The sequence below is a fragment of the Genypterus blacodes genome, unplaced genomic scaffold, assembly GCF_046128005.1.
Source record: "Genypterus blacodes isolate CSIRO-AG114 ecotype Tasmania unplaced genomic scaffold, CSIRO-AGI_Gbla_v1 ptg000156l_1, whole genome shotgun sequence".
NCBI classification, from domain to species: Eukaryota; Metazoa; Chordata; class Actinopteri; order Ophidiiformes; family Ophidiidae; genus Genypterus; species Genypterus blacodes.
Genome location: NW_027466957.1, coordinates 9086074 through 9112285, shown reverse-complemented (window position 1 = coordinate 9112285; position 26212 = coordinate 9086074). Strand labels below are relative to the sequence as shown.

The 26212-nt window shown below is 44.8% G+C and overlaps 1 protein-coding gene across 2 annotated transcripts; it reads left to right on the top strand.

The window, feature by feature from the left end:
- The first annotated feature begins 1272 nt into the window (after window positions 1-1272).
- Window positions 1273-25859, top strand: b4galt5 (UDP-Gal:betaGlcNAc beta 1,4- galactosyltransferase, polypeptide 5). Of its 2 annotated transcripts, none has more exons than XM_076166641.1 (9): window positions 1273-1809; window positions 21829-21948; window positions 22045-22158; window positions 22610-22737; window positions 23691-23807; window positions 23906-24093; window positions 24183-24305; window positions 24763-24864; window positions 25357-25859. In XM_076166641.1, the coding sequence occupies exons 1-9, from the start codon at window positions 1704-1706 to the stop codon at window positions 25502-25504; spliced, it is 1146 nt and encodes a 381-aa protein (XP_076022756.1). In that variant the 5' UTR covers window positions 1273-1703; the 3' UTR covers window positions 25505-25859. The 2 variants fall into 2 exon arrangements, with proteins under 2 accessions (XP_076022756.1, XP_076022757.1); XM_076166642.1 differs by lacking the exon at window positions 1273-1809 and adding an exon at window positions 16908-17068.
- The last annotated feature ends 353 nt before the right edge of the window (window positions 25860-26212 follow it).

The following is a 26212-nucleotide window of genomic DNA, read 5'->3' as shown; positions in this document are numbered from 1 at the left end:
ACTGGGAGTTGTAGTTTTTACTTTTGATGTCGCTCATTTCTCAGCAGCAAATAACAATAATTTACAACGCGTACGGCCAAACACATCGAAAGAAGCTAAGTTGAAGAATTATATTGCATTTACAATTCCATCTGCAAACAATCAAATGCGCAAAAATGGCACATAAATGTTCATTATACTACATTTCCCACAAGCCATTGCTCCCCAGTAACGCTACGTTATCAAGTGCTGTTTTATGGATATTGTAGTTTTAGTAATCAGTAGAACTTGGACACACTGGTCACATTGCAAATGAATGAAATGCTGTTTCAAGTGTAAACAGACTGCACCACATCAAAATAAAATACAAATATTACCTCTCATTTGTAGAATGAAGAATGAAAAAAGCCAATGTATTCCTTTAAATACATTTAATGAACGTACTACCATTGTGTTGATGATGTTATTTGGGGGGTAACTTGCAACTACTGTTCCAGTATTTGGGGCACTGACGTCTCATTGTGTGTGTCTACTGCATTGCTATATTTAACTCTTCCTTTCTCTGCTCTGTTTTGTTGAACTGCGTTACACTTTCCCTAAAATAAGCTCCAATCTCTATGTGGCTGCTATTGGGTGAGGCAATCCTGCAATGTAGAAGTATAGTGAGATCAAACACTTTTTGGTCAATGAAATACAAGTATTGGCTGTGCTGAGAGAGTAGATAGTATCAACATAAATGATTGGCCTTCTCTTTGGTGCCCCTTCAGCTTTGTGGTGCACTGGGCAATTGCCTATGTTGCCTATACAAACAAAAAAGGCCCTGACTAAATAATCAACCGGTATAAACATGCACAAGCACACAAATAGTAGCATCTCATAAAAACGGTCTTGTTTAATTAAGTTCTCTTATCTCACACGATTGTACACTGCCACTGATAAGCGCTACGCCTTTGGGGTCAGTAATGTTTGGACATACTTTATTGCCACAATACCTGCTATTAATACAGTTGTGCTATGTGGTATCAGCAGGCACGCTTAACAAAATGGAAATGGGAAAACGAACCGGAATTAATTGCCTAACTTGAAATTGAAATTCTGACTCACCAGAAATAAAGAAATATAGACATATGACGGCAATGGTTTAATCGCCACATTTACCGCCTTTGCCAGTACATCCATTTCAGTTTTAACCCCAGTATTAGACTGAAATACATGAAAGAGGGGGCTGTTAGGCTGGGATCCTAGCGACTTCGCTGTCTACGCCCACTTGAGGTGTTGCTCATTTTGCGGACGGGAAGCTCCATTGAAAGGCAGGCTGCTTAGGCAGGAGCGGCTCTGAGCCATCAGCGACGCAGTGTGGCGGCGAGCCTGACGATGAGCTTCCCCTGAACGCACCAGGCCACTGCGAACTGCGCTATCGCTGTCACGCCTTCGCGTCCTCCTCAAAGAAAGAAAGAGGCCCAAAAAATTAGCGTTTCGGGAATGGATTTTTGGATGTTTTGATTGAATACCGGAGGTCTTCTCCCCGTGATCGACCTGCCGAGGAAACACGGACATCCGAGGCGCCTGGTTCCTCACCGCTGCCGCAGCCTGACCGCTCAACTCGGCTTATTAAACCCAGGCTTGTCCGCGCACTGCTTGATCCCGGCATCTGGGCACATTGTGGACCTGGTCGTCTTTGTAAATACGCTAACGTGCCCGTGTGCGCTTTCGCCGCCTGTATCATGTCGACACATTTGCGATTCCGGAGAAGGTCATTCCTTGGGCTTTTATTCCTTTTTTCATTGTCCACGTCTGTATTGTATTTCATCTACTCCGCACCCGGCATCGGTAAGTCAGATCTTTTATTTTAACGTTTTAAATTGAGATGTTCGAATGCGGGGATGGTGTGTGTGTATGGGCTGTTAGGTCATGTGTGACAGCTCGGTTTGCCTTTGGGAGTGTGAGTGTGCAGAGAGGGGGCCATGCGCCTTTGCTGCTGGAGCCCCATCGCTCCCTTCTGACGGGTGGAGTCAGTTGATGCTTTGAGTCAATCCGATAATGTACATGTCTTATACCTGGTCGTGAAAATTACAGTACTACCGAAGAGAACCACTGTGACTGTAATCATGCCGATGTTAGCAGGCCCAAGAGCTGTGATTATAATGCTGATGACAGGGGTAACCATCAAAATAGGGTGTTTGTTTGATTCTATGGGGCCACTGCCGTTGACCAGTGAATAGCCATAGCTCAGCAATGTATATTTCACACATGAAAACACAGCTCCTTCTGGTTCATTGATGTATTGGCAGGCTATAGGTCAACGAGTCATACACATTCAGGCCTAAATAATATCTTGTTGAAAGCAACATTACCTGTTCTGGTGCCAACCTGAGCACGGATGGCCAAAAAATATGCACATTTTTGGTCATCTTAGCCGTAATTGTCATGTCATGTAATATTTCATGTCCTGAATCACACCTATCATTAATTCATTAATGTGCCTCATCATCTCCTCCCACTTCTTTCCCTCACTATTCATCTCTCCTTGAATGTGTGTGTACTCATGTGTCACCTCGGTTTACTTGAATGTCTGAGGCCATGGTCCAATCTTCCTATCACCAAGATCACTGTGTCACTATAGGGATTATTGCCATTATTAGCTTTGTTGTTATTATTACCCACGTGACGCCAAACATCACTCATTTTATTACTGGTGTATCTGCAGTGCTTATCTTGTGGTCCAGGAATTATTGTAAAGTCTGATCTTTCACCAGACTCTGTCCTTGTCTCCCATGACAACCAGAGTGGTCATTTTCCATGGGGGAGTTAATCGATTGCCCTATTCTTCTCATTTCAGTACCGGATGAGGTAATTTTGAGGAAACATAAGGTGCAGTTAAGCCTTCCTGGGATTTTGGCCACTGGCACATTTTTCCTATTTACCTCTTAAGCTACTTGGTTGGATATCCTGTTGTGTTTGCTGAGCAGCCATGCCTTAGAGAGGTTGGGCTTCCCTCGCATAATTTTCAAACGGCCTACTCTGATGAGGACATGAATCATCCATGCCCAAATATGATAATTATAGACCTGCTGTATGTTGTATTTATCACAATCGAGCCTAACATTATTGGAGCATTTTAAAGTCAGAATTTTAGGCATCTCATTGAATATATTTTTACAGAAAGGTGAGAGCATGTCATTGCTGGAGGTGACCAAAAGAGTGAAATACTGTCCCTCTTACTCTTCAAAATAGGTATTGATCCATTCACGCTTTTTACCTGCTGTGTACAACTGGATCAATAATGGAATCAATTCTCATATAGAGGACACATAAACTGACGGGAATAGCCGGCGTAGGCACCAATAACTGAGCAATGATTCCTGCAAATGTGAAACAAATAAACAAGTAAATCTTTAAGCAACCGGGTTAAAAATAAGCCTTCATTCACAGGCTGACTAGTTTTCCAGCTCAGGTATCTGCTCGGGGAGCCGCTCGACTGTGTCCATCCTCCTGGGTGTTGAGCGTCGGGGCTGTAATGGCCACGTGGCTTACTGGGGGTTCGTTCGAACAAGGAACAAGGACCGGCAGCACCAGTCCATTAATTATAGATGGTAACCAGGAGCGAGGCTGTTTCTGCTGCTGTTCATAAAAGCTACAGTTTAGCGTAGCACACATGGGGGGGCGGGGCCAGATCCTGGAAAGGCTCAATCGGGGACATCAGGTGGGGGAGGGCGTGGCGCTTAAAGGGATACTGCAGTTGCTGGGGTTTTATTTTTTTTAGTTACTCACTGGTAGTGATATTGACGAATGGACATTAGCTCGGACCACCGATCGATTGAACAGAGATATAACAGACTGTGCTGGCAGCTTGCCAGACAGGAATGAACGTGGGCTAATGGGGCCTGTTAACAAACCCATTTCTACCATAACTGCATAAGAAAATGTATCGATCCCCAACAGAGTGTAGCATCTTTTTTTTTTTTTGACATTTATTTTTTATTGAAGCAAACATTTTACATGACATTGCGCATACAATTATAGGATATTTTGGAGATAATTTTTATACAGAAAGATGGAGAAAAGGAGAGCGAGAGATCGAGAGAAAGAAGGAAGGTTGTATTATTATAACTATTGTTGTTGTTAAACTTGATATGTAGACCCTGAGGTAGAGAAGGCAATGTGAGGTACAAGTAGATTGAGATTGAAACAGCCGGAGGCCACTGCCGCTGGAGGTTGTGAGAACATGGCACAGTAGTGTGGGCGCAGAGTACAGGATGGCATGATGATGATGATGAACGATCCCACAGCCTTCTTAAAATGCGGTAAAATGTTTATCCGTCTGTTTGTGGGTGGGTAAATCTTTTTTATAATTTTGGTGGTGTGGTTTAAAATGTCACAGTTAATGGCCCCATTTGCTTTTTTAATTCTCTGACTGGCTGCCAGATCACTTTAACGTCTGTAACCACCGATTGTCTGACATCAGTATCTCTACAGGTGTGTAGCTCTGCGCATACCACACAAGCACCAAACTATCCATTTAAATGCAGGTAACGAAGGGGGGGGGGGGTCAAGGCCAACTGAGGTCTTTGCGGGGTTTCTCAACAAGATAAGGAATGTAGAAGAAGTAATACGAATAATTATTCAATGTTTTACCATCAAATGTCTAAATTTAGTCTAGATATCAATGTTTGGACAGCATAGTTTAAATGCTAATCAGTTCAGGCAGTGCGATAAATATGAGAAAATCATGCGCCTCATTGAAGAGCAACATTTTGTGTTTTACTAATAATACAGGAAAGATGTAGCAGAATAATTCAGAATAAAGGTGACACATGAAGACGCAGAGAAAAAATACAAAAATGTTGAGGGCTAAGGGGGGAAGGGGATGGATGAAACAGATGAGTTCCTTCTAGCTGGTTTGCACATTGGTGGAACCCATCCACAGCACCTGAGCAGGACTTCCCATGACATGTTTCAATGTAGAATGCCCCAATTTCACGCTGCAGTCCATTTCTATTTTTCCTCTCTGATTCTCCGTGCACATATGTATACGCACCGACACGACTCGGCCCCCGCGTCGCCCCTGAGCGTGGATGCTGACTGATGCGGGCTGGGATGCAGGCCACAGCTGGGCCGGGTTGCAGCAGTTTATTTAATTAAAACATGAGAGTATCCTATTGGAGTGAAAGCTAGGGAATACACATGCTATTAATAGGAATGAAGAAACACAGACCTGCGTGCGCACACACACACACACACACACACACACACACACACACACACACACACACACACACACACACACACACACACACACACACACACACACACACACACACACACACACACACACACACACACACACACACACACACACACACACACACACACAGACAGACACAGACCTCCTTCCAGTGCTGCAAGTAAGACAAGAGGCCAGGTGCTTCCCTTTGTCTCTAGAGACCAGGCTCATCCTCCCATCTGAGTACCTCTTGCTCTCTCTCTCCGTGTGTGTGTGTGTGTGTGTGTGTGTGTGTGTGTGTGTGTGTGTGTGTGTGTGTGTGTGTGTGTGTGTGTGTGTGTGTGTGTGTGTGTGTGTGTGTGTGTGTGTGTGTGTGTGTGTGTGTGTGTGTGTGTGTGTGTGTGTGTGTGTGTGTGTGTGTGTGTGTGTGTGTGTGTGTGTGTGTGCCTGCCTATCATGCTGAATATATTGTAGATACATTGTGCATGTGCCTGTATGGAGTCTGTTGACACACACGCCAATGTGGTTTCATGTTTATTGTGAAATCCATGTATTATCTGTGAAGTATCTTAACCGTGTCACAATGAAGTAGCATTGCACAACGTGAAGGGTGGAACCTGCTAATAAATAAATGTCTCTGATTCAGACTATAGTCAGTACCTTTGCATGTGAACACCTTATACTTTAACTGCCAGCAGGTAATTGTCTTTTTGTAGATGCACAGTCGGCTAGAGTTGGAAAAGTAAAAAAACTAAAATACTCCTGTGGCCTGTGTCATGTAAATATGGAATGCAACCCCCGCTGTGTATTTTCTTTCTGGGAGATCACGAATATGGATAAGATACATTATCATCATATTAGCTTATGATATATAAAGAAAGAAATGGTGACTAAAGCCAATAGAAAAAGCTCATAACATTGGTGCAAGAAAAGGATAAAAATGTCAAATATTGATAATGTTAGATAAGGATGGAGCGTTTGTGTAAATCATGTACAAGATGGTTTACAATATTATTTTGCGCAAGCTCACTGTGGAAACCTTCCTTGTTTGACTCAAGCGTAACCGATGGCACCGCGTGCTGAGGGTGAAACAGTGCCGTCTGGTGAGATGAGGCCTGACCAGATATTTCTTTATGTTGATTTCTCTGTCAAATTATTCGAGTATGTGAATGCAGGCCGACAGATTGTTTATCCGTGCGCATGGTCATTTGCTTTTGCAGTCCAGCCCCAGCCAGCAAAGCAGCCTTTCCAACATAACACTGAGTGAGTGCCTTACCCTAGGACCATTTGAATTCTGATTTGGGTACAAACCGACACTTGGAAGTGCCGAGGTCTTCAAAAAGAGAAGACTTTGTGAGGATCGGACTAGATTATATTTGCTAATGAGCATTTACAGCAAGAAAAGGATGAAGTCGGCGTGTCCCTCGCCTTTGCCTGGATGTCCAAGTTTTGGCAGCATAGTTTAAATGCTAATCAGATCAGCCAGTGTGACTAATAGCAGGTGAATCATTTACCTTATTGAGGAGCAACACACAGGGTTTTACCCGCTAAACATTGTTGTTTTGTCATGAAAGGGACACTTTATGGTGTCTGACGATGTTTTGACTCTTCTTTTCACAGCTTTGGTTAAACATGAACATTGAACCTTTACTAGTTAAACTTTATAGCCCCTGTATAGTCTTGTAAAGGGGCTGTCTTAGAGCTTTCGGTGTCGGTGTATCCTTGTATGTAGGCTGGTGTGTGTATGCAGCTTTACATATGCCCATGTGTCCTTGGTTGAGTGTGCAGATTGTGTGCTGATGCCTTGCTTGTTTTATTTTATACAGTCGAGCCTCTCTGGCACTCTTCAAGCCATTCATCACTCTTCCTCAAGGCCCAGTGGAGCACTAGGTTTCGCCCCCCTCCCTCTGCTGTTTAATTGATCCATCCGTTTAGATCAATGCAGTCGGCCTCCGAAGGCTAATTTCTCGAGGCACGGTAAAATATTAACTTTACACCAGCTTCTTCAGGTACATTCCAGTGTCAATAAACAAGCACACACCACAGTAATTCAGTACGTTACGCAGTCTCTCTTCAGCGATGTGGATTGTAAACGATTATAAAATGATATAAACAAATTAAACATTGAGCTGGATAGCTGTTCAATCATTTGAATCCCTTCTCTCTGGAGCCCTGTATAGGTTCGGCATGTGACTTTTTCACTGCTGTTGCCATGGTTCTTTGAGGGCTTGTTCCCATCCAGCACTGATTCCTTTTAATCGGCATGGCAACCGAGGAAACATGCCATCCTTGTTCCCATGATGACCTGGCTGATAATAAATTCCTGAGTGTAGAATTTACAGTTATTTGGGGAAAAGAGATGGATTGTAAATCTGAAAGTCATTTTCTTTTTTTTTGCTATTTGTTTTTATTGAAGCAAACATTTTAAATGACAATTGTAGGATATAATTTCTTATACAGAAAGAGGGGGAAGAGAAGAGAGAAAGACAGAGGAAGAAGAAAGGTTGTACCATTAATAATATTGTTGTTGTTAAACATTATACGTAGACCCTGAGGAGGAATACAGGTGCATTGCAATGACCCATCCCAACCCTGCAGTCAGACAACCACGCATCCATACAACCCAGTCCTGGCCAGCCTGGGATGTAAAATAAAATGAAAAAAATAAAAAGGAACTGTTTGGTGTTCTGTTAAACAGTCACTGGTCTGGCATAGCCTGTAGATCTGTCGAGTAAGAGAGAAATGGTTGCCATCTCTAATAGGACTCTGATAGAAAGTGATTTTCACATGTAAATAATGCCACACAATGTCAGATTGTTGCTGTTTGCCGTGTGTGTGTGTGTGTGTGTGTGTGTGTGTGTGTGTGTGTGTGTGTGTGTGTGTGTGTGTGTGTGTGTGTGTGTGTGTGTGTGTGTGTGTGTGTGTGTGTGTGTGTGTGTGTGTGTGTGTGTGTGTGTGTGTGTGTGTGTGTGTGTGTGTGTGTGTGTGTGTGTGTGTGTTCCTAGGACATGTGACTCTGAATGCTGATCCAACAATAGAATTTGGTTAAACATCAATAGAGTGGGAGTTCATTGCACTTGGTGAGTCAGTCAGTCTTCTCATTGCTGCATACCACCAACATGCTTTGATTGAATACACTGGAAACTGAGCTGCTTACTGACGCACATGCTTCATCAAGAGGAGATGCCAGGAGTCATAATGCTGCCATTACACCCACACTATGTGAAGACGGGCACCTCCAGTTAAATCGGTGGTGTTTTGAAACTCTGGGAGCTGCACTGAAATCAATTCTAAACTGAGCAGCCGTGTCGTTCAGCCCAGATCCAATAAGAAACTCTGACATATATGATTCAGTAGGAAGTCTAACAGCAAGGTTGAGGCATCAGTTTAAAAGCCTGCACCCAAGACAGCTGTCCTATCTCTAAGCTGTAGGGGAAGATATGGCAAGAGTGCACACATGCTGATAGCGTGGAATGTGTTGTAGGAACCTTTCGGCAAAGACGGTGATTCGGTCCAAACACGAGTGTGACCAAACCAGATCAAATTAATTCTTGTCATTCATGTTTAATGAAATGTAAGGAAATGCAGCTCCATCAGTGAACTGCAGTTAACCACACCAGTACAGTAACACACAAGATGTTACGCCCGCTGCCTCACTTCCTGTTTGGCATCTTCACCATTTGTTTCATTTACGCGTAACAAGCCTGAACGTTTGTGAGTAGTCAGGCCATAGCCAAATGGTTATATATCACATTTCATGTTGATCTGCCAGCTACACTTCCAGTATGACATACAGGCTGTTGCAGAGAAGCGAGAAACCAATTTTGGTATCAATACAACATACATTTGATTGAGATATAATGAGATTTTCACCCCATGTGTACGTCTGGGTTTTTTGGGGTTTCCCAGAAGTCATGCATGAAGTAACATAGTTTCATACCGTAAAGCACAGCAGTTCCTATTTGATGTCTTTGTACATTTGTGTGGCTCAGTCCACAAATCACCCTCTGAATGGACGCCTGCTCCCCCTTGCATGGAGTGAATGTGGGAGGCGTCATCGTAAATAATTCCAGTCTTGTAGTGTAGTGGGAGTACTGCTAATCTTAACTTTCAGTGTGATTCCTTGGCGTCATTCTGGAACTATGATAAATACGATAAATACGACCTCCGGCTTTGTGGCACTTTAGGGTTAAAGCATGAAGAAATGTGTGTGTACAAGACCGTCTCATTCCCATTCAAAGTTAAAGGAATCGCATCTTAAGCAATCCTTGAAATGTTAATATAGTTATCAAACTGGGCAAGACAAACCCATTGTATGCTTTCATTCATTGATATTGATTTTCCACCTCCACTCCTTAATAAGATTCCTATACGGAAAACTGGCGTCACTGTGTACGGAGTGTGTAAGTGTGTAAGCGCTTCTGGTCATCTGAGGTCTTCACGTCATAGTGTTTGATGAGGGTGTTCTCATTTTTGCACATTCAACATTCAACTCTGCTGACTAAATGTTTGTATTATTTCAACATAACCCTTGCTGGCTGTCGCTGTGTGTCATCCCATTGTCTTGATCTTGACGTGAACATTACACAACCTGGTTCTCTTTATGGTTTTAGTTCTCTTCTTTCTCTGTCTTTGCTTCTCTGTACATGGCATATGTTATGTGACAATGTGGCTTTACTAATATCACTCTTGTACAGAACACAATTCATTATCACCAACAACACTATTATCTACCACCTATACAACCTGACTGTATAAATCATTATCTCAAGTCACCGTTCTTCTTCTCCTGATGCATTTTGTCCACATGTGTATCACATTTCCTAGTTTCCAATCAATATTTCTTTCCTCTTTCTCGTTTCTCCTCCCCTCTCTGCATGAAAAAGAAAAATCAATCTCAAAAGTGTCCTATATCTATATGCTCATTGCCATGTCAAATGCTTTGTTCCATAAAAAAATTCAACAATGGCAGTCAAATGTGAAAAAGGAAGTTAAACCACTTCCTTTTTCGAGTTGATAAATAAGCAGTAGCAGACAAGGTGTAGCCGGAATGTTTTTTCTATATTGGATCACAAGAATCAAGTTATTATAAGGATCACTACTTTACTATTAAACTGATTGCAGTACAGTCAACATGTGCTGCAACATTAACGTGACTGGATTGTGATGAAATGTCAGTTTTATCCAACGTGTGTGTCTGTGTATGTGTGTCTGTGTGTCTGTCTGTAGCTGAAACTTCACACAGGTTCAAACCGGTTTCCTCATTTCCATGGCATAGATTTATCGTATTCATAACCAAATTCCTCCTTTGAAATCTGTTTACAATGACACGCAGCAACCATGGCCTGATGTCTGCAAGATAAACCATGTGCGTTCCCTGTAGTCTGTAGCATGCAACCACAGACGGGTCTAAGGGGTCTGAATGTTGAGATGTGAGTTGCGTTTCGTGTCATAGGTGCAGCAAAGGCCTTGTCTGGAGATGCTAATTACTTTGGTAACCTAATCATCCTGAGGAGAGTCCCGCTCTATGTTGTTGAAACAGTTACCGGGGTAACATTTGTCATGTGTTCGAGGACAATCGGGCTGGACGGCGGAAGCCAAACACACATGTTGATAAGGAGGTTGATGACAGTGAGGCGCTCCTGATAGCAGGGAACATCACGCTGACAAATACACCTGTAATCTTCCTAATGAGTTAAAGGTTCATGTTTGCCGTCGATCTGAACTTGACCTTTAAGCCACTGCTTACAATATACCATTTGTATCAATGTAGACGTGATTTACATTTGCCGTGGGTGTGGGTTGGACGTGGGCAGAGAGATTATGACGAACAGTGCTGATACAGGTAAAGTGTGGCAATCTTTCACCTTAGAGGCTGAACCTGGTATCTTCTGGATTATAACGTCCCAGTAAATGAAAGATATATATATTGTATTATTATGTTGTTGATGTCGATCGATGCTAATAATCCCGCTGGAGGTACTTTAATTCACTACATAAGGAAAATACTCAAAGGTGAAGGTAATGAAATGATTTTCTGAATATTTATATTGAAGAAAGCATCTGACATAACAATGAGCATGCAGTGATAGAACATTTTGTAGATAGTTTTGATGCAAAGAGGGAAAGATTTTAAAATGAAAACAAAAACAAGGAAAAGAAAACAATGTTGCGAACACGGATATGTGATATACATGTGAATTGGGTGGAAATGGAAACATGATACAGGAGCCAAAGTACAGCCAGTTATGATGACATGACAATATAAGTTTCAGATGACATCAATGCCGTGCATTGTCGCTGCAATGTATCATAGGTGATTCAGTCACAAACAATAATCACAAAACACAACCGGCCGCCAGACGAGGAAGAAAAGAAAAAGAAGAAATGCTTTTTAATGTGTAATTGTACCGTGATTATATTCTAAAAGCGTGGCAGGTTCTTTTCATTATTTTAATTAAATAAGACGTTAGCTTCAGACTGCACAGTGAAGCTGCTCTACAGGAGCTGCACTTTTGTTTTCTCCATGGCAGCAAATACAAACAATCAGCACAGAGCCATGAAATCCCTGTCAGGCTCCTCTAATAAATCCTCAGGAGGGGTGGGGGGGCTTAGTTGATAAGCAAAAGCACGGCTGCTGTGGTGCAGCACTGTATGGTAATGGCCCCTGTTCACCAAGTGCTAATTACAGCCGCTTTTATGTTATACACCTCGGTGCGGCCGCCAAGATAAGAAGCCCGGGTTCTGGTGTCATTTAATTAGCCGGCAATTGTAAATCATTGGGTAGATTTTGTTGTAAACGGCTTTTAGCAAAAAACGTTTTAGCTTACAAGCACCCACGACACCTAATGCACAAATCCTCTGGAAATACGGTGAAGGATTTTGCTTCATTGGCCGTCGCCAACTGCTCGACGTGCGTTCAAACTCCTAGCGTTCAAAGGTTTGGGTGCCACCTCTTCACTAAATGTCATCACAACCAGCCCCTCCGTTTGTTTGTTATCTGACAGATCACCAGCCGGATCCACTTGGTTTCTAGCTTTCTTGTTATATGTCTTAATCAGTTCAGCACCGTTTTGACGCCGTTTTGCATCACACTTAGTGCACTGTAGCAACAACTCTCGTCTCTTGAAATATTAACGACGCTTGCTGCAGCTACAGGACGATCATTTGTGTAAGTGCTATTGCGAGTGTGTATTTTTCATGTTTTACAGTCGATACACAAATGTGCTGAGGCACACAGCCCACAGTACAACTCACAATTTACATCTGTGGTTCAAAATACACCCATAATAGATGTCAGCCGATGGCGTATAATTCACTTAAAGGCAGCAAGTTTTCAATTTGGGACATTTCCAGTTAGTACTGGGTCAAATTAAGGTGTGACCTCGGATGGCATTACTGTCCTCAGCTCGCTCCTCAAGGTACTGTTACATTTCCTTAAACATCTATGAGACAGAAATCCATAGGCAGTGTGTGTGTGTATGTATGTATGTGTGTGTATGGGAGTGGATCTCTGTGTTCTATTTTTTCCTGATTACTCAAGTGTGTGTCGTTGTATCATCGTGGTGCGTTCGCCGCCTGCTCTGGCCCATTTATTCAGTCAACAGGAGTGACCTCCAGCTGTGAGGAGACCTCACCCTTCTGCTGGGTGGAAGGAGGCAGGGCGAGTATGCTGCATGCAAGGGGGAAGGTGGGGGGTCATTAGGTAGTCGTGTGTGTGTGTGTGTGTGTGTGTGTGTGTGTGTGTGTGTGTGTGTGTGTGTGTGTGTGTGTGTGTGTGTGTGTGTGTGTGTGTGTGTGTGTGTGTGTGTGTGTGTGTGTGTGTGTGTGTGTGTGTGTGTGTGTGTGTGTGTGTGTGTGTGTCCTCTGTACTCTCCCAGTGGTTGAGCTACTGCAATAAGGCAAGAATGTTCTGGGTCGCGGCCAAATGTAAAAGCAGGCGGATATGGGTTGGCAGGAAGGAGCGGTGGGGGTGCCGCAGGAATGAATCACTGGCCCGGTCCAACGCCGCGGCGATGGTACTTAGTGTTCTGAGAATGGGGGGGGACAGAACCATGCGCGCGTGCGTGTGTGGCCGATGAAGGGATGAGACAGAGAGAGACGGGAAAAGGAGAGGGCACGAGGTGATGGACATGAATCTCAAGTGCTGTGCTCGATTTAATGACCTGCAGTCAAGTTGCATTTGGCTACGAGTTAAAAGGTGATGACACCTACGGTTTCATCCCTCTGTGCTTGGTTGGAGGGCAAGGCGGCGGGTGGTGAAAGGATGGATTTCACCACCTGGTCACTACAGCAGCTCCTCCATTAAACCTGTAGAACTCATGGAGTTTGTTTGAAATGATGTTTTTTTTTTTTTAATTAGCCCCAACATCCAGTCCATTACCGTGTGTCGCTATAGTGACACATGCTCGCCAATAACATTTTAAGGGTGGCAATTATTGCCCAGAATACCACCGATACACGCAATGAGATAGAGAGACTTCCAGGGAAAGTGAGTTGATGCTGAGGAAATCTTTCTCTGTCTGTCTGTCTGTCTGTCTGTCTGTCTGTCTGTCAGACACAGAGAGACACACACACACACACACACACTCACACACTCACACTCACACTCACACTCATTGTGTCTCCAGCCTGAAGACGAGGGGTGCTGGCACAGCCATGTTGTTTATGTAAATCCCGTTGCCGTGTCTGGTCATCATGTTTCCCCCGCCGTGCAGCTGCTGGGCAGACAGGAGGGGACTCAGAGGAGGGTCACACACAGACGTGGGCAGACACAAACACACATACATGCACACTTGGAGCAGATGGAGAGGTAGAGTCATTATTGCAAGACCAAAAAATGAACTCAATCTAGACCCAATGCTGTCCCTGCTGCCGTGTGTATATTATGTGTGTGAAGAAGGTGTGTGTGTGTGTTTTTGCAGTGGCACCTTGTTCATCTTTAATCTTATCATTTAATATTTAACCTTGATTACACGTACCTGTGATACATTTTCCATGACACCTTGTTTCCTATTACACGGTTCACAGTTGCACATCAGAATGAGTTGTGTGTGTGTTATCAGTGTTGGGGAGATAGGGCGGCAGATGAGGGTCAGATGCTCCGCTGTGTGTCTCTGCTGTTCCCTCACTATCTGGGATGTTAATCAATCGACTAATGCCATTGATTAACCCGAGCTTTTAAAGGTTAATGCACACGCTTTTGCCAATGCTAATGCGTGTGTTAGGATATGAGGCATGAGATCGTGTGAAATTTGAGATTCAACATCAGATTAAATATTTATTTAGGGAGTGCCTCCCCTCAATTTAATCAAACTGTCATGCAGCATGTGTATTCAGGCTCTCGCTATTTATATATGTTTATACATACAAAAGCTGCTGTGCCCATAGAATAAATAAGGACCAAAGCGTCATAGCTGTTGAGCACTGTGTTCAACCTGGTTTGAGTTAAGATTGAGGCCTATAGAAATTTGCGCTGTATGATTTCTCTCAACATTACTTTGTACTATGATTATTTTCTTGTCTGTCTCGGCTCTCTCTCTCTCAGCTGTGGCAGATGGCAGATACTGTATGGAGATGTGTGTGTCCGGTATGCATAAATGTCAAAAATGTGTAAATTATAGCATGTACGATGTCAGCATTTTGAACTGACCCACTTCCTCACAAGGCCCCAAGGGACAACTGTTATTACTGTAACCTTAAATGGAGACGTTCCCTAAAATGTCCTATTTTCACTCAGTGTGCCCAGTGGTGCTGAAGGAAGGAACAGTATAATTGCGTAAACCTTTTTTTTGTATATTAGAGGCCTGTGAAAAAATGGAAGTAAGAACATGGACCTAAAAAATGCAAAAATGAAATGCTTCTCCACTGAGGAAATTCTGAGGGGAATTACATAATTTGTTAATAGACCAACTACAAAACAGAAAATAGTTGCAGTTGAAATCCCCATAGTGAACTTGGTGTTTTCTCACCTCTGCCTGCAGTGTAAAACATGTAACACATTTCACCAACATTGACATTTCACCTTTTCCCCTAAATGACTCTGTCTGACCACAGTGTGTGGTTGTGCTTTTTTTCCCTCTTTTTCTTTCTCCTCCAACACTAGCTCAGCCTGCAGCATGCTCACATTGTGGTCTGTTTTAGTGTGTAGTGGAAGAAGACAAAAAACTGGTATCGCACATTTCACGTAGAACCCTCTTGTGATGAAATAAGTCAGAAGACACACAGTGTGCTTAGATAAACACCAACTTCTGGTATAACCGGAGTCACAGTAGGTCACCCGTTTGAGTGTAACACCGGTACTGCATGCTGTCACTTACTCACAATGTTTCATGTAGTAATGTCTAGAAATATGTTTTATTTACCCAGGCTTGCACCTAAAGTTTTGAGGCACTGGCACTTCTGCAGCTTTCTACCTTTACACCCCTATACTTCAAAAGTAAAGGGGGAAATGGCTGCAAATGTTAAGATAGTTTACAACATATTATTATTATTATAATAATTTCTCTGCTTATTATTATTATTGAAACATTAACCCAAAGTCTTGGCTAAGGCCCTTTTTTGAAACACTCACACTCATACACACACCCATTTGCATGGTGCAATTATCCAATTTGTGAAGGAAGGCGTCAAAACCCATCTTGGCGTTGACTAACAATCATGCAGCCACTTATGCAATTCAGTTTAAATATTTCTCAAGTAGTCATTCCTCTATTGCACAAATGACACTTATAGTATTTCGCCATTTTTAGACGGTCACATGCTAGATGTGAGGTCACTTGGTGTGACTTATGTCTTCCATCTGAAACCGTGTCATTGCATCATAAATGCCAGACGTCTGTGTACAGACCTGATGCCATGGTTACTGTTCCAACGCAACAACTGGAGAGTCTTATGACAGTTAATTAAGTACTTAGGTTACCGGCACTCGGGGCTGTGTCAGGTGCTGCCTCTGGTGTTTCTCCGACATTAAAACACAGAGAACAGAATGTGTGGAATCTTCTGTGAATCCTCCGTCTGTGCTGTTTTTATCGCTTCGTGGGCGCTATGTCCTGAAATGCGGCCGGGGTCTCCTAGAAACCTTTTTTTTTTAGGTGAAAAAGCCTTTTGCCTTTGAGGCATCTGGGCTGGATTGCAGAGAGAAGAGATGGAGAGGCAATTTGGATGAATGAATGAATGAATGGCTGGCCAAGAGGAAGCCGGAAAAGGGAAGGCAAATCATTTCTCTGGAAGCGGGGAGGATGCCAGGATCTGATGAGCGCGACTACGTCATTTGTCGGAGGCCGTAAAAATAGAGGAAGAGAGGAGCACTCAGCCCATCAAGGAGAGACATCTGCTCCCCGATACATTTCTGGTTTTCCCTTTCGCTCTCTCTTTCCACTCTTTGGCGGCCAGCGTGTCTGCAATACACACTGTTTACCCGCCCCGTCCTGCGATGATTTAGGGCTTTTAAGCACAGGAATGCGTCTACCATGGCTTTTCCTGTCATTGTAGTTCAAAACGCACACACACAGGCACAGGCACAGGCACACGCACACGCACACGCACACAGTCTTTTTCAGGCAGTTTGGTGTGGTGTGACAGACGCTGGTTGTACATGACCGCATGTGCAGGCGTGGTTTTCATTAGAAGACCATGATCCACTTACGACAGAGCGTCACGTGACCAAATGTAGCACGCCGTCATTGCTGTCATCATCAGCTGCAGCAGGAGTGTGTTGGTGTGTGTGTGCGTTGGTGTGAATTGAAAAGCTAAAAAACTAAACACAGAGGAACTGGGAAGCGTGGAATGATGATCGATATATTTGCTTGGATGAGTTTTCGCACCCCAAAGTCCTCTCGGCGATGTCTCAAGCACTCCCGTTTTGTGAGTTGTCCATGTTTGAAGTGATTCATTGCTTTTCAAATCTAGTACTTTGGCTTCTTTCGAAGTGGCTACTACTACAAAATAGCGTCTGAAAACACAGGCTGAGGAAGGCAGATACCAACTCGCTCATTCACTCAACCACACGACACATGGAATAGATGATATGGGCTGCTAGGGGTCAACTGTGGCATCACCCATGAAGTCGCTATGCAGGGTTGCTAAGGGGGATCCATTCATGTCTCCTACTACTTTAATTGGTAATGCAAATAACAAATCAAACTACAAATTTTATGTAAATGAAATGAAAAGCACCCTATGCAAATGCAGGACCCCTCAGCAATGATTTTGACAGGTTTGAAGGCGATCAACTCTTGACACTTTCAGTCTGGATACATTATGATTGAGCGTTTAAATCGTCTTCGCTAGGAACCATTTAGCCTGGAAATTGTATAATGCAGCAGTGCATCAGTGTGAGGCGCAGAGGCTGCAGCATCCTGTAGAGGCGTACGCAGAGCGGCCTCATGGGGAAAGCAAGCGCACACTGCTGCTTACATAACCTTCATTTGTGACAGGCGGGGAGGGGGAGGGTGAGTGGGGGTACAAGATATGAGGGAGAGGAACAGATAAAGGAGCAGAATGTAAGCGAGTGAGTGAGGAAGAGCAGATAAATGAGCAGGAGGCGAGGCATTAATTTTTTTTTCACATGCCAGTGTAAGTGAAGGTAAATGGAGGTCCTGTTGTTTTGTTGCTGCCTATAAATATGCAAGGAGGATGTGTTGGGGGGAAAAAACAAGACTTTGTGTAAATGACATCTTATCAGTAACTCAAATATTTATAGATTAGATCCGTAGAGGCTACCTTATATAGTAGAAACATACTGGTTTAGGTTTTGAGCATTGGCACAGCATCAGAGTAATTTATCAACAATGGCAGCGGCATCCACAGAAATGTGGAAGTAAAAAGTGCTGCGACTGCACGGCGACTCTGTGCCTCTAATGTATTTCACTGGAACATCCCACAACGCGTGGAACTGCTTTTCTTGCTATCGTGCCAAAGCAGAACTCAAAATCCAACCCTCCCCCCTAACTGCACATGAAAGTGAATGTGATGTCATCAGGCAGAAGCGAATCTGTGTGTGACTACGTGAATACTATTGTGTGTGCATGTGGTTGCATGAGCAGTGTGAACTTTGACATTTTGAGCAGAAGCTGCTGCAGATGGAACAGGATGTTTGCTAGTTATTTATAACGGATGCAGTCATACTAATGACTGCTTTGTGTCTGCAGAGAACTTCACCTCCGTACGGCGGCTTAGTGATCTTTTGAACCAAGTGCCACCTTGGTGCAAACCAACATGACGTGGAACAGAATGGAGTTTGCTGTCAAGTGCACCTGCTGGTACCGGCAGCACAGTTTGAGAACCAGGGGTGTTCGTTACTCGTGCTATTGTTACAGCAGATACGAGAGAACAGAGAGATCAAAACCATTTCCTCTTATAGTCGCACACAGCTTTCCCAACATGTTTATAGAGTGTCAGCCTGTGTGTGTGTGTGTGTGTGTGAGCGTTGACCTATCACAAACCTCAGGGCTTCTCGGCATCACTTACAGGAGGTCAAAGGATATGCCTGTCCCCCTTCAGGTGAGATCCAATAGTGGATTTAAAACAACACAAACACTTAAGCGGTCAGAGACAATCTGCTTGCGTCCGAGCAGAAATCTATAGTCTTCTTCTCACGCCGACCCTAAACGTCCCAGTTAGATCGATGCATTGAGATCTTAGTGCTCCCTTCAGATGGTTGTAAGCAACTTTGTGCTCATGTCGTTTTTCATTCGGATTAAGTGTTTGAACTGGCTGCTAAATCATGCGTGGAGCGTCAGTTGCGTTACATTCCTGATAGTCACATTAAATCAGCTTTTACACTGACATAAGCCGTGTTCGCCTGCCTGCCGAGGAGTGATGCGTTCAGGCTCAGAGTGGGCCCACTTCCAAGCCAGCGTCTTTATTCACGAGTGGGTTTGTGGGTGTCACTGATACGCAGCGGCTGTAAAGAAAGAGGCAAAACTGACCCTATCTGAGACTGACGGCTTTAAAGCCTGAGAGCTGTGAGCGTTTGTGTTGTGTGTGTGTGTGTGTGAGCGAGTGTGTACGTGTGCATTTCTGCAGGACAGAAACTGCCTTTCAGCTCTTATCAGGGCGAAAGCAGAACAGGAACGATCGCCTCCCTCTGCTGAGTTATCAATGTGAAGTTAATTGCCTTTCGCAAGCAGAGGTGGGGGGGGGGGGGGGGGGGGGGTAATGTGTGTAATTATGTGTGTGTGTGTTTACCTTTTCTCTGCTTATTTGTTTGCCTTTTCTCTCCTGATCAGCCACAGTTACAGTACAGTGCCCCCCCCCCCCCCCAATCGAAAAGATGAAGAGGGAAGATAGAGGGCGGCACAGAGAAGTGCACAGAGAGAGGGAGACAGAGGGGGAGGGCAAGGGAGAGGGAGAGGGAGGGGGAGAGAAAGGGGAAGAGAGAGAAAGAGAGAGCGGAGAGGTGTGGGGGCCGGACTTGGCACGAGGACAGCGTGTTTGTGTGGGAGCTGTGCACGGGGACAAGGTCGCTCAAGGTCTCCCATCACGCTTGAAGGGTTACAGTTGGGGAGTGTGTGTTTGTGTGTCTGGGGGGTGGGGTGTAAAGCCTTCTGTTTTACATGTATCTTGTTTTATGCGTGACGAGGGGCTTCAACTGACTTCACTGACTGTGATTCTGCATTCCCTCTCCCTGCGTTTCCAGTCAATCCAAGCCTAGTTGCGACTTTAACCCCCCCCCCCCACACACACACACACACACACACACACACACACAGACACACCACGCTCTCTCCTCTACAGATGACCTAGAGGGGTTTTTCATAGATGATCTAGCTCGTCTGTATATTTGGCAGGCAGGAGCCAGCGATGGTGTCAGAGCATAACAGTGCCTGCAGGACTCCATCTCACTTCCAGAAGCCTCTTAGCCTTTTTCCATCATATGGCGCCTCAGATGGGCATCAGTGAGGAAGTGTGTTAGAGAGAGAGAGAGAGAGAGAGTGTGTGTGTGTGTGTGTAAGTGTGTGTGTCCTTTGATCCACTTCTGCGCCTGCCACACTGACAGTGACCAGAATATATCTTACATTCAGCTGCTGCAGTAATGTTTGTGTGTTTGCGGGTGAGATGAGAACATTGATTTCAGACACGGCGTGGCTACGAGTCGTCGGTCCTGCAAGCCAGGCAGTTTGTATAAAACAAGATAAATGTGATGGGCACTGTAATACAATTACTAATGACAAATCACATCCTTTGGCTTCCTCTAGGTCAGCAGGATTCTGTGCACACACACACACACACACACACACACAGACGTACACTTTTATGGAAGGGAACAATTGCAGTGGGATTGCTTTAACATAAAAGCTGACTGGATTAATGGTCGGAGATTGTGTAGATCAGATATACGCAGGGACGGAGATCCATCAGTTTGGCAGAGCTGGCTGGCTCGCTGCTCCGAGTAAAGGAAGTGTAGTTATGGTTGCTGATTGTAGGACTCACTAATGTGCGTCGCAGTCGGAAAGTTTTCTGACTCGAAACAGGAAAACGTACATACCCCAAGTACTGAATAAATACAGCGTGTGTGTGTGTGTGTGTGTGTGTGTGTGTGTGTGTGTGTGTGTGTGTGGTGAGTGGGAAGATTGGGGTTGACTCATCGTTATACCACATCCCCGCAGCCCCAGTTTGCTCCACTATATTGCTGCTGGTCCAACTCCTGCTGTTGCGGTATCGACATTCAGGTCAAACCAGGACGGCAGAGGGGGCGCCAAAGCTGCTGCGGGGGATTTCCGCTTCTCACGCTAACGCACCGGGCCCCAGGACTCTGATGCAGAGACGTGTGAGGATACGTGTGGTGGACACCACAGAGAGTGTCCATCCTGTGCTCTCACTCTGCGTCTGCATGCTAATGTGCTTTGAAATTGAGGTTGAGGGTTGACTTTGTATTTCTTCTCCATTTTATCTGCATCTTTTGTTTTTTAAATTCTCCACTGACAGTTGAGTCTTTAATAATAATAAAAGGAATTGGATTTATCAGATTTATCAGCAAATAATAAATAAGGATAAAATAAAAGCGTTGAAAATAATAACAACCAAAGACTGTTGTTGCGTAACCAGGAACCAATCGTTCCCGTCAAAGTCATTATCTCTGTCTATCGGCTCGTCTGCAGTTCTCTTCCTCCTTTGCAGACTTCCTCCCTCCCACACACACACACACACACACCCCACGCACACACACCTCCACTCCATAGATTAACATTCCCATACTTGGCTTCTTTAGCCTGAAGGCCTCTTGGTATGTGTGTGTGTGTGTGCGTGTGAGGTATGTTTCTCCTCATTAAGTCACTGGGGCAGATAATCAGTTTGGGGCCACATCAGGTGGAAGAGTGGCGATCACGATGGGAGCGCTCAGGGGCATTAACGCGCCTGAGAACATTCTGGCGCTTATCTCTGCGTAACACGTGGAGGGCTCTGTACTGTTTCCACTGTGGAAGAAGCTGGGGGGAAGAGGAAGAGCGCGATGGCGATGAGTTTGGGCTGTTGTGATGATAAGGAAGAAACTTTTTTGTGAAACTATGCATTACCGCCGCTTCCCCTGCCAGTCGTTTTTAGATTCATTCTTTTAGATTCACGGTTCCGCTGTTTAATCACGTGATTCACTTTACTGAACTTTCTTCCTCGTCTGTCCACAGTGAATGAGTATGTCTTCATGGTCCAAGCCAGAGGGATCCAGATCAGGGAGAACGTGAGGAGCATCGGGGCTCAGGTGCTTGAGCAGGTGGTGCGAGGGGCTTACAGCGTCAACGGCACAGGTGAGGAAAAACCAAACAATAACAAACACCATAACCTGCAGGAATATGTGTGAAGTGATGATGATGATGATGATGATGTCGTCCATGCTACTCCAGACTATTCCTATGACTTCAACTTGAGCGAGAGTGATGCCCCTCGCACTACATACCTCCCTGAGGGCTTCACCTACCTCCCCTCACAGATTTGCCCTGAAAGACTCCCCTCCATGAGTAAGCACACACACACACACACACACGCACGCGCACGCGCACGCGCGCGCGCTCTCTAATGACCTCAATCTTAGTATACGATGCGGTTAAGAGATTGAGTTGTATATATTTTGTGGCACTTGCAGGGGTTTTCTGCAGGGACCTTGTTAAAGTCTTTGGTTAAGTGCTTTTCCGCTGCGCGTATTTGTCAGAATTAGCCGCGTTACGGTTCTGGGCGCATGTTTCTTTTCAGCTTTAATTGCAGATGTATGCAAATGTGTTATAATAGCAAACATAACCCCGGTTGTTTACGTCCCAGAATGCTCGGCTGCTGCAAGCATCGTTATGTATTTCACAACATTTTTTTTCCATCTCGTTCTTTTGCTTGTTATCACTTTGTTTCAATCACATGCACGAGTTGACTCTCTGGTAACTCTCTCTCTCTCTCCTGCTCTCTCTCTCACACACACAGAGGGCCGCTTGGAGGTGAACATGAGCGAGATATCCCTGGAGGAGGTGGAGCGCTCATTGCTGGAGGGACAGCCCAGCTTGGCGCCGGGGGGCTACTGGAAACCCCAGGACTGCATACCTCGCTGGAGGGTAAGAGCGGGCGAGACACAGCTAAAGGGACAGTCAGAAAAAAAACAACCTTTCACCTGACCGCCCAGATCACTTCAGTGGACAATCTTTGTGCTTTAAGCTCTACTCGTGTTGGTATGAGCTCATCTCCATGCCACATCAAATCTAGCTGACATAGAGAATATGTTTGCTTAAAGGGGAGTGGTGCTTTTTAATGTTGCCATGGTAACACCGAGGCAAAGGACAAAGACTGCATCTGAGGCTTGTTGGGCCGAGCTCTTTTCCACAGCTGCCATGTGGTTTTTGTCCCATGTCTTTGTCCTATATACACACACACACACACACACACACACACACACACACACACACACACACACACACACACACACACACACACAGCATACCACTGTATTCACCTGCTTATTCTATTATTCACTGTGCAAATCTATACAATAAGGCAGCTTACATAACTCGCCCCAACCCAGAAACTCGACATTTGTAATTCCTCGCCATGTTTATTCAATCAGTAATCCATTCTGGCCTCTGGCAGTCGCCCACTCCAAGTGTCAAAGAATAATGGCCAGAGAGAAAAGGAGTGGCTTTCTCTCTCTTTTCATCTCGGTCTCTCTGTCTCGCTCTCTGTGTAAGAGTGTGTGCACTCTCTTAACTATTTGGATCCACCCTGTGACAGTTCCACCTGTGGTTGAGCTTCATAGAAGTCTACCTCGCCATCAAAACGAGAAATTTCTGTACCTCGTTTGGCTGCATTTGAGAGCAGGCGTCAGGCCTTATTGTGCGGCTGCCGCTGTTCTGTCACGCGTCTTCATTGAAATTATTTGATGAGCTCCTTACCCTCACTTTTCCAATTACCTACTGCTGAGAGAGTCAGACTTGGAGAAACAAGTGCATTTGGTGTAAGATGCGTCATTTACTTGGCTCACGTGTTTTCTTCCATGTGTTTTGTGCTCCTTAAGGTGGCGATCCTCGTCCCATTCAGGAACCGTCATGAACACTTGCCCATCCTTCTGAGGCACCTGGTGCCAGTGCTGCAGAAACAAAGGCTCCAGTTTGCCTTTTATGTCATCGAGCAGGTAAACACACACACGCCCACACAAAGCCATATTCCTTTGTGTCAGAGGGTTTAAAGTGATCCTATGGACTGAATCCTTCCTGCGCTCGCTCCCTCCAGGCGGGAACAGAGCCGTTCAACCGCGCCATGTTGTTCAACGTGGGCTACAAGGAGGCTATGAAGGACCTGGACTGGGACTGTCTGGTCTTCCATGACGTCGACCACCTCATGGAGAACGACAGGAACTACTACGGCTGCTCGGACATGCCCCGGCACTTTGCGGTCAAGCTTGACAAGTACTCGTACATGTGAGTGTGCTGACTCGGCCATCTGCGGGGGACAAAGAGGCCTCTTAACGTCTTACTTTGTCTTAACGGATGTCATTTGTCCCTTGTAGGCTTCCATATGCCGAGTTCTTCGGTGGTGTCAGCGGTCTGACTGTTAAGCAGTTCAAAAAGATCAACGGATTTCCCAATGCATTCTGGGGCTGGGGTGGAGAGGACGATGACCTCTGGAACAGGTGAGAGCACACACACACACACACACACACACTGACAGAGGAAAGGCTGTCAGTGTCAATGACATACTAAGTAAATAGTTTGGGCAGTTGGCACATAGCGGCCTTTTGTTTGTTTTTTTGTCTTTGTCACACAGCATTGTTGTCCCTCCCCCAAACTACATAGCTCACAGACTGCACACACTCACACACACTCAGCCCTCCAAAGCTAAACAGACAAATCACACAGAAAACATTTCCCTGTTGCATTGTAATGCCAGTCATCCGATCCCAGTCCATGATCAATCATCTGCCTGGGATCATAATTTGGCAGCAAGTCATTAGCCTTTTAACACACACACACACACACACACACACACACACACACACACACACACACACACACACACACACACACACACACATACACACACACACACTATTTACTTTACATCCTTTTATGTGTCTGATGTTTGTGCAGGGTGCAGTTTGCTCATTACGAAGTGAGTCGGCCACCCAGAGAGCAGGGCCGCTACATGTCCATCCCACATCACCATCGCGGAGAAGTCCAGTTCCTGGGAAGGTCGGTCTCTCTCTGTCTCTCTCTCTCTCTCTCTCTCTCATAAACACACTCACACACACACACACACACTTGGCTAAAGGTGGAAGCCGATAATTGGAGTGAGACCTTGGCTCATGTGATGTAAGCCGGTCACATGAGAAGTCAGCGCAGTGACTTTCTACTTCTCTTTTAAAGACGTTGCATGTGATTTGCTTGTACGCTCGAGGGCCACATTCCAATCGTTCCTTCTCCGCTTAAACTAAAAAGAACTTGCACGATAAATGTGCGCTCCGGCTGCGATTAGAAACAGAAAATGAGAAGACTGAGGTCAGTTGATATGAAACAGATGTTCGAAAAGGAAGCAAAATGTGGTTTGTGTTAACAGATTTCAGTTTCAGACGATATTGCCATGTGTATAAAAAATAAATAACATTTTTAAAGCTTGATTCACTTCATTAATGTTTCTACTTGACCAAATGATGGATTGATTCTTGTTTTCCCCTCCCCCTGCAGGTATAGTCTGCTCCGTCACTCGAAGGAAAGGCAGAAAGTGGACGGTCTCAACAACCTCAACTACTCCCCCCTAGTGTCCAGGAGGCCTCTGTACACCAACATCACAGTCAGTCTGAGCAGACAGCTGGCGCCCATCGGCGACTACTGACGCAGGCGCTGCTGGAGCGCAAAAGGCCGTCAGGGGAATCCAAAGTCCTGCGGGACATCAGCCATATCTCACCAGTTGCTGAACTGCTTTGGACGTCTAAGTTGATCAACCTCCTCGCTTTCTTTGTTTTTGTTTTTGGTATGCAAAAATGGAGACGTGCATCAGTATGTTTGCTATACCATAAAAAGAGAGTAGGGATAAATGCTGCACCGGTTTGTGCCACAGTCCCACACTCCTTTCATCCACGCTTATCTCGTCTTCACTCTCCACATGCCTTTTGCACCATTTTGGCCTTCAGCATCCATCTACTAGTTCATGTTCATATTCAGTCAGTAGTTCGGCTCTACGCTGTTTTGCTTGTTCGTGAAAATAGGCCATAACACACATTCAAACACACACACGGATATGCCCACACGCATGGACATTCACACAGTTTGACTTAGATGTACTGACATTGTCCCCTGATGCTTTGAGTTTTTTTTTTTTTTTTTTACTTTGCTCTTGGACTTCAGAAATTTTCAGATAGCGTTAAACCTGTGGAAACACGCGTGCACACACAGAACACACACACACACACACACACACACACACACACACACACACACACACACACACACACACACACACACAAACCTACACACAGAGCAACCTAGGAGAGTGGACTTTTGCAGCTGGTTCTGCAGACAGTATGCCAAATCTACAAGTGAG

Coding starts and splice junctions, on each gene's coding strand:
- b4galt5 (XM_076166641.1), top strand. CDS start 1,704: ATGTCGACACATTTGCGATTCCGGAGAAGGTCATTCCTTGGGCTTTTA. Junction 22,738..23,690: donor ACTGCATACCTCGCTGGAGG/GTAAGAGCGGGC, acceptor GTGCTCCTTAAG/GTGGCGATCCTCGTCCCATT. Junction 23,808..23,905: donor CCTTTTATGTCATCGAGCAG/GTAAACACACAC, acceptor CGCTCCCTCCAG/GCGGGAACAGAGCCGTTCAA.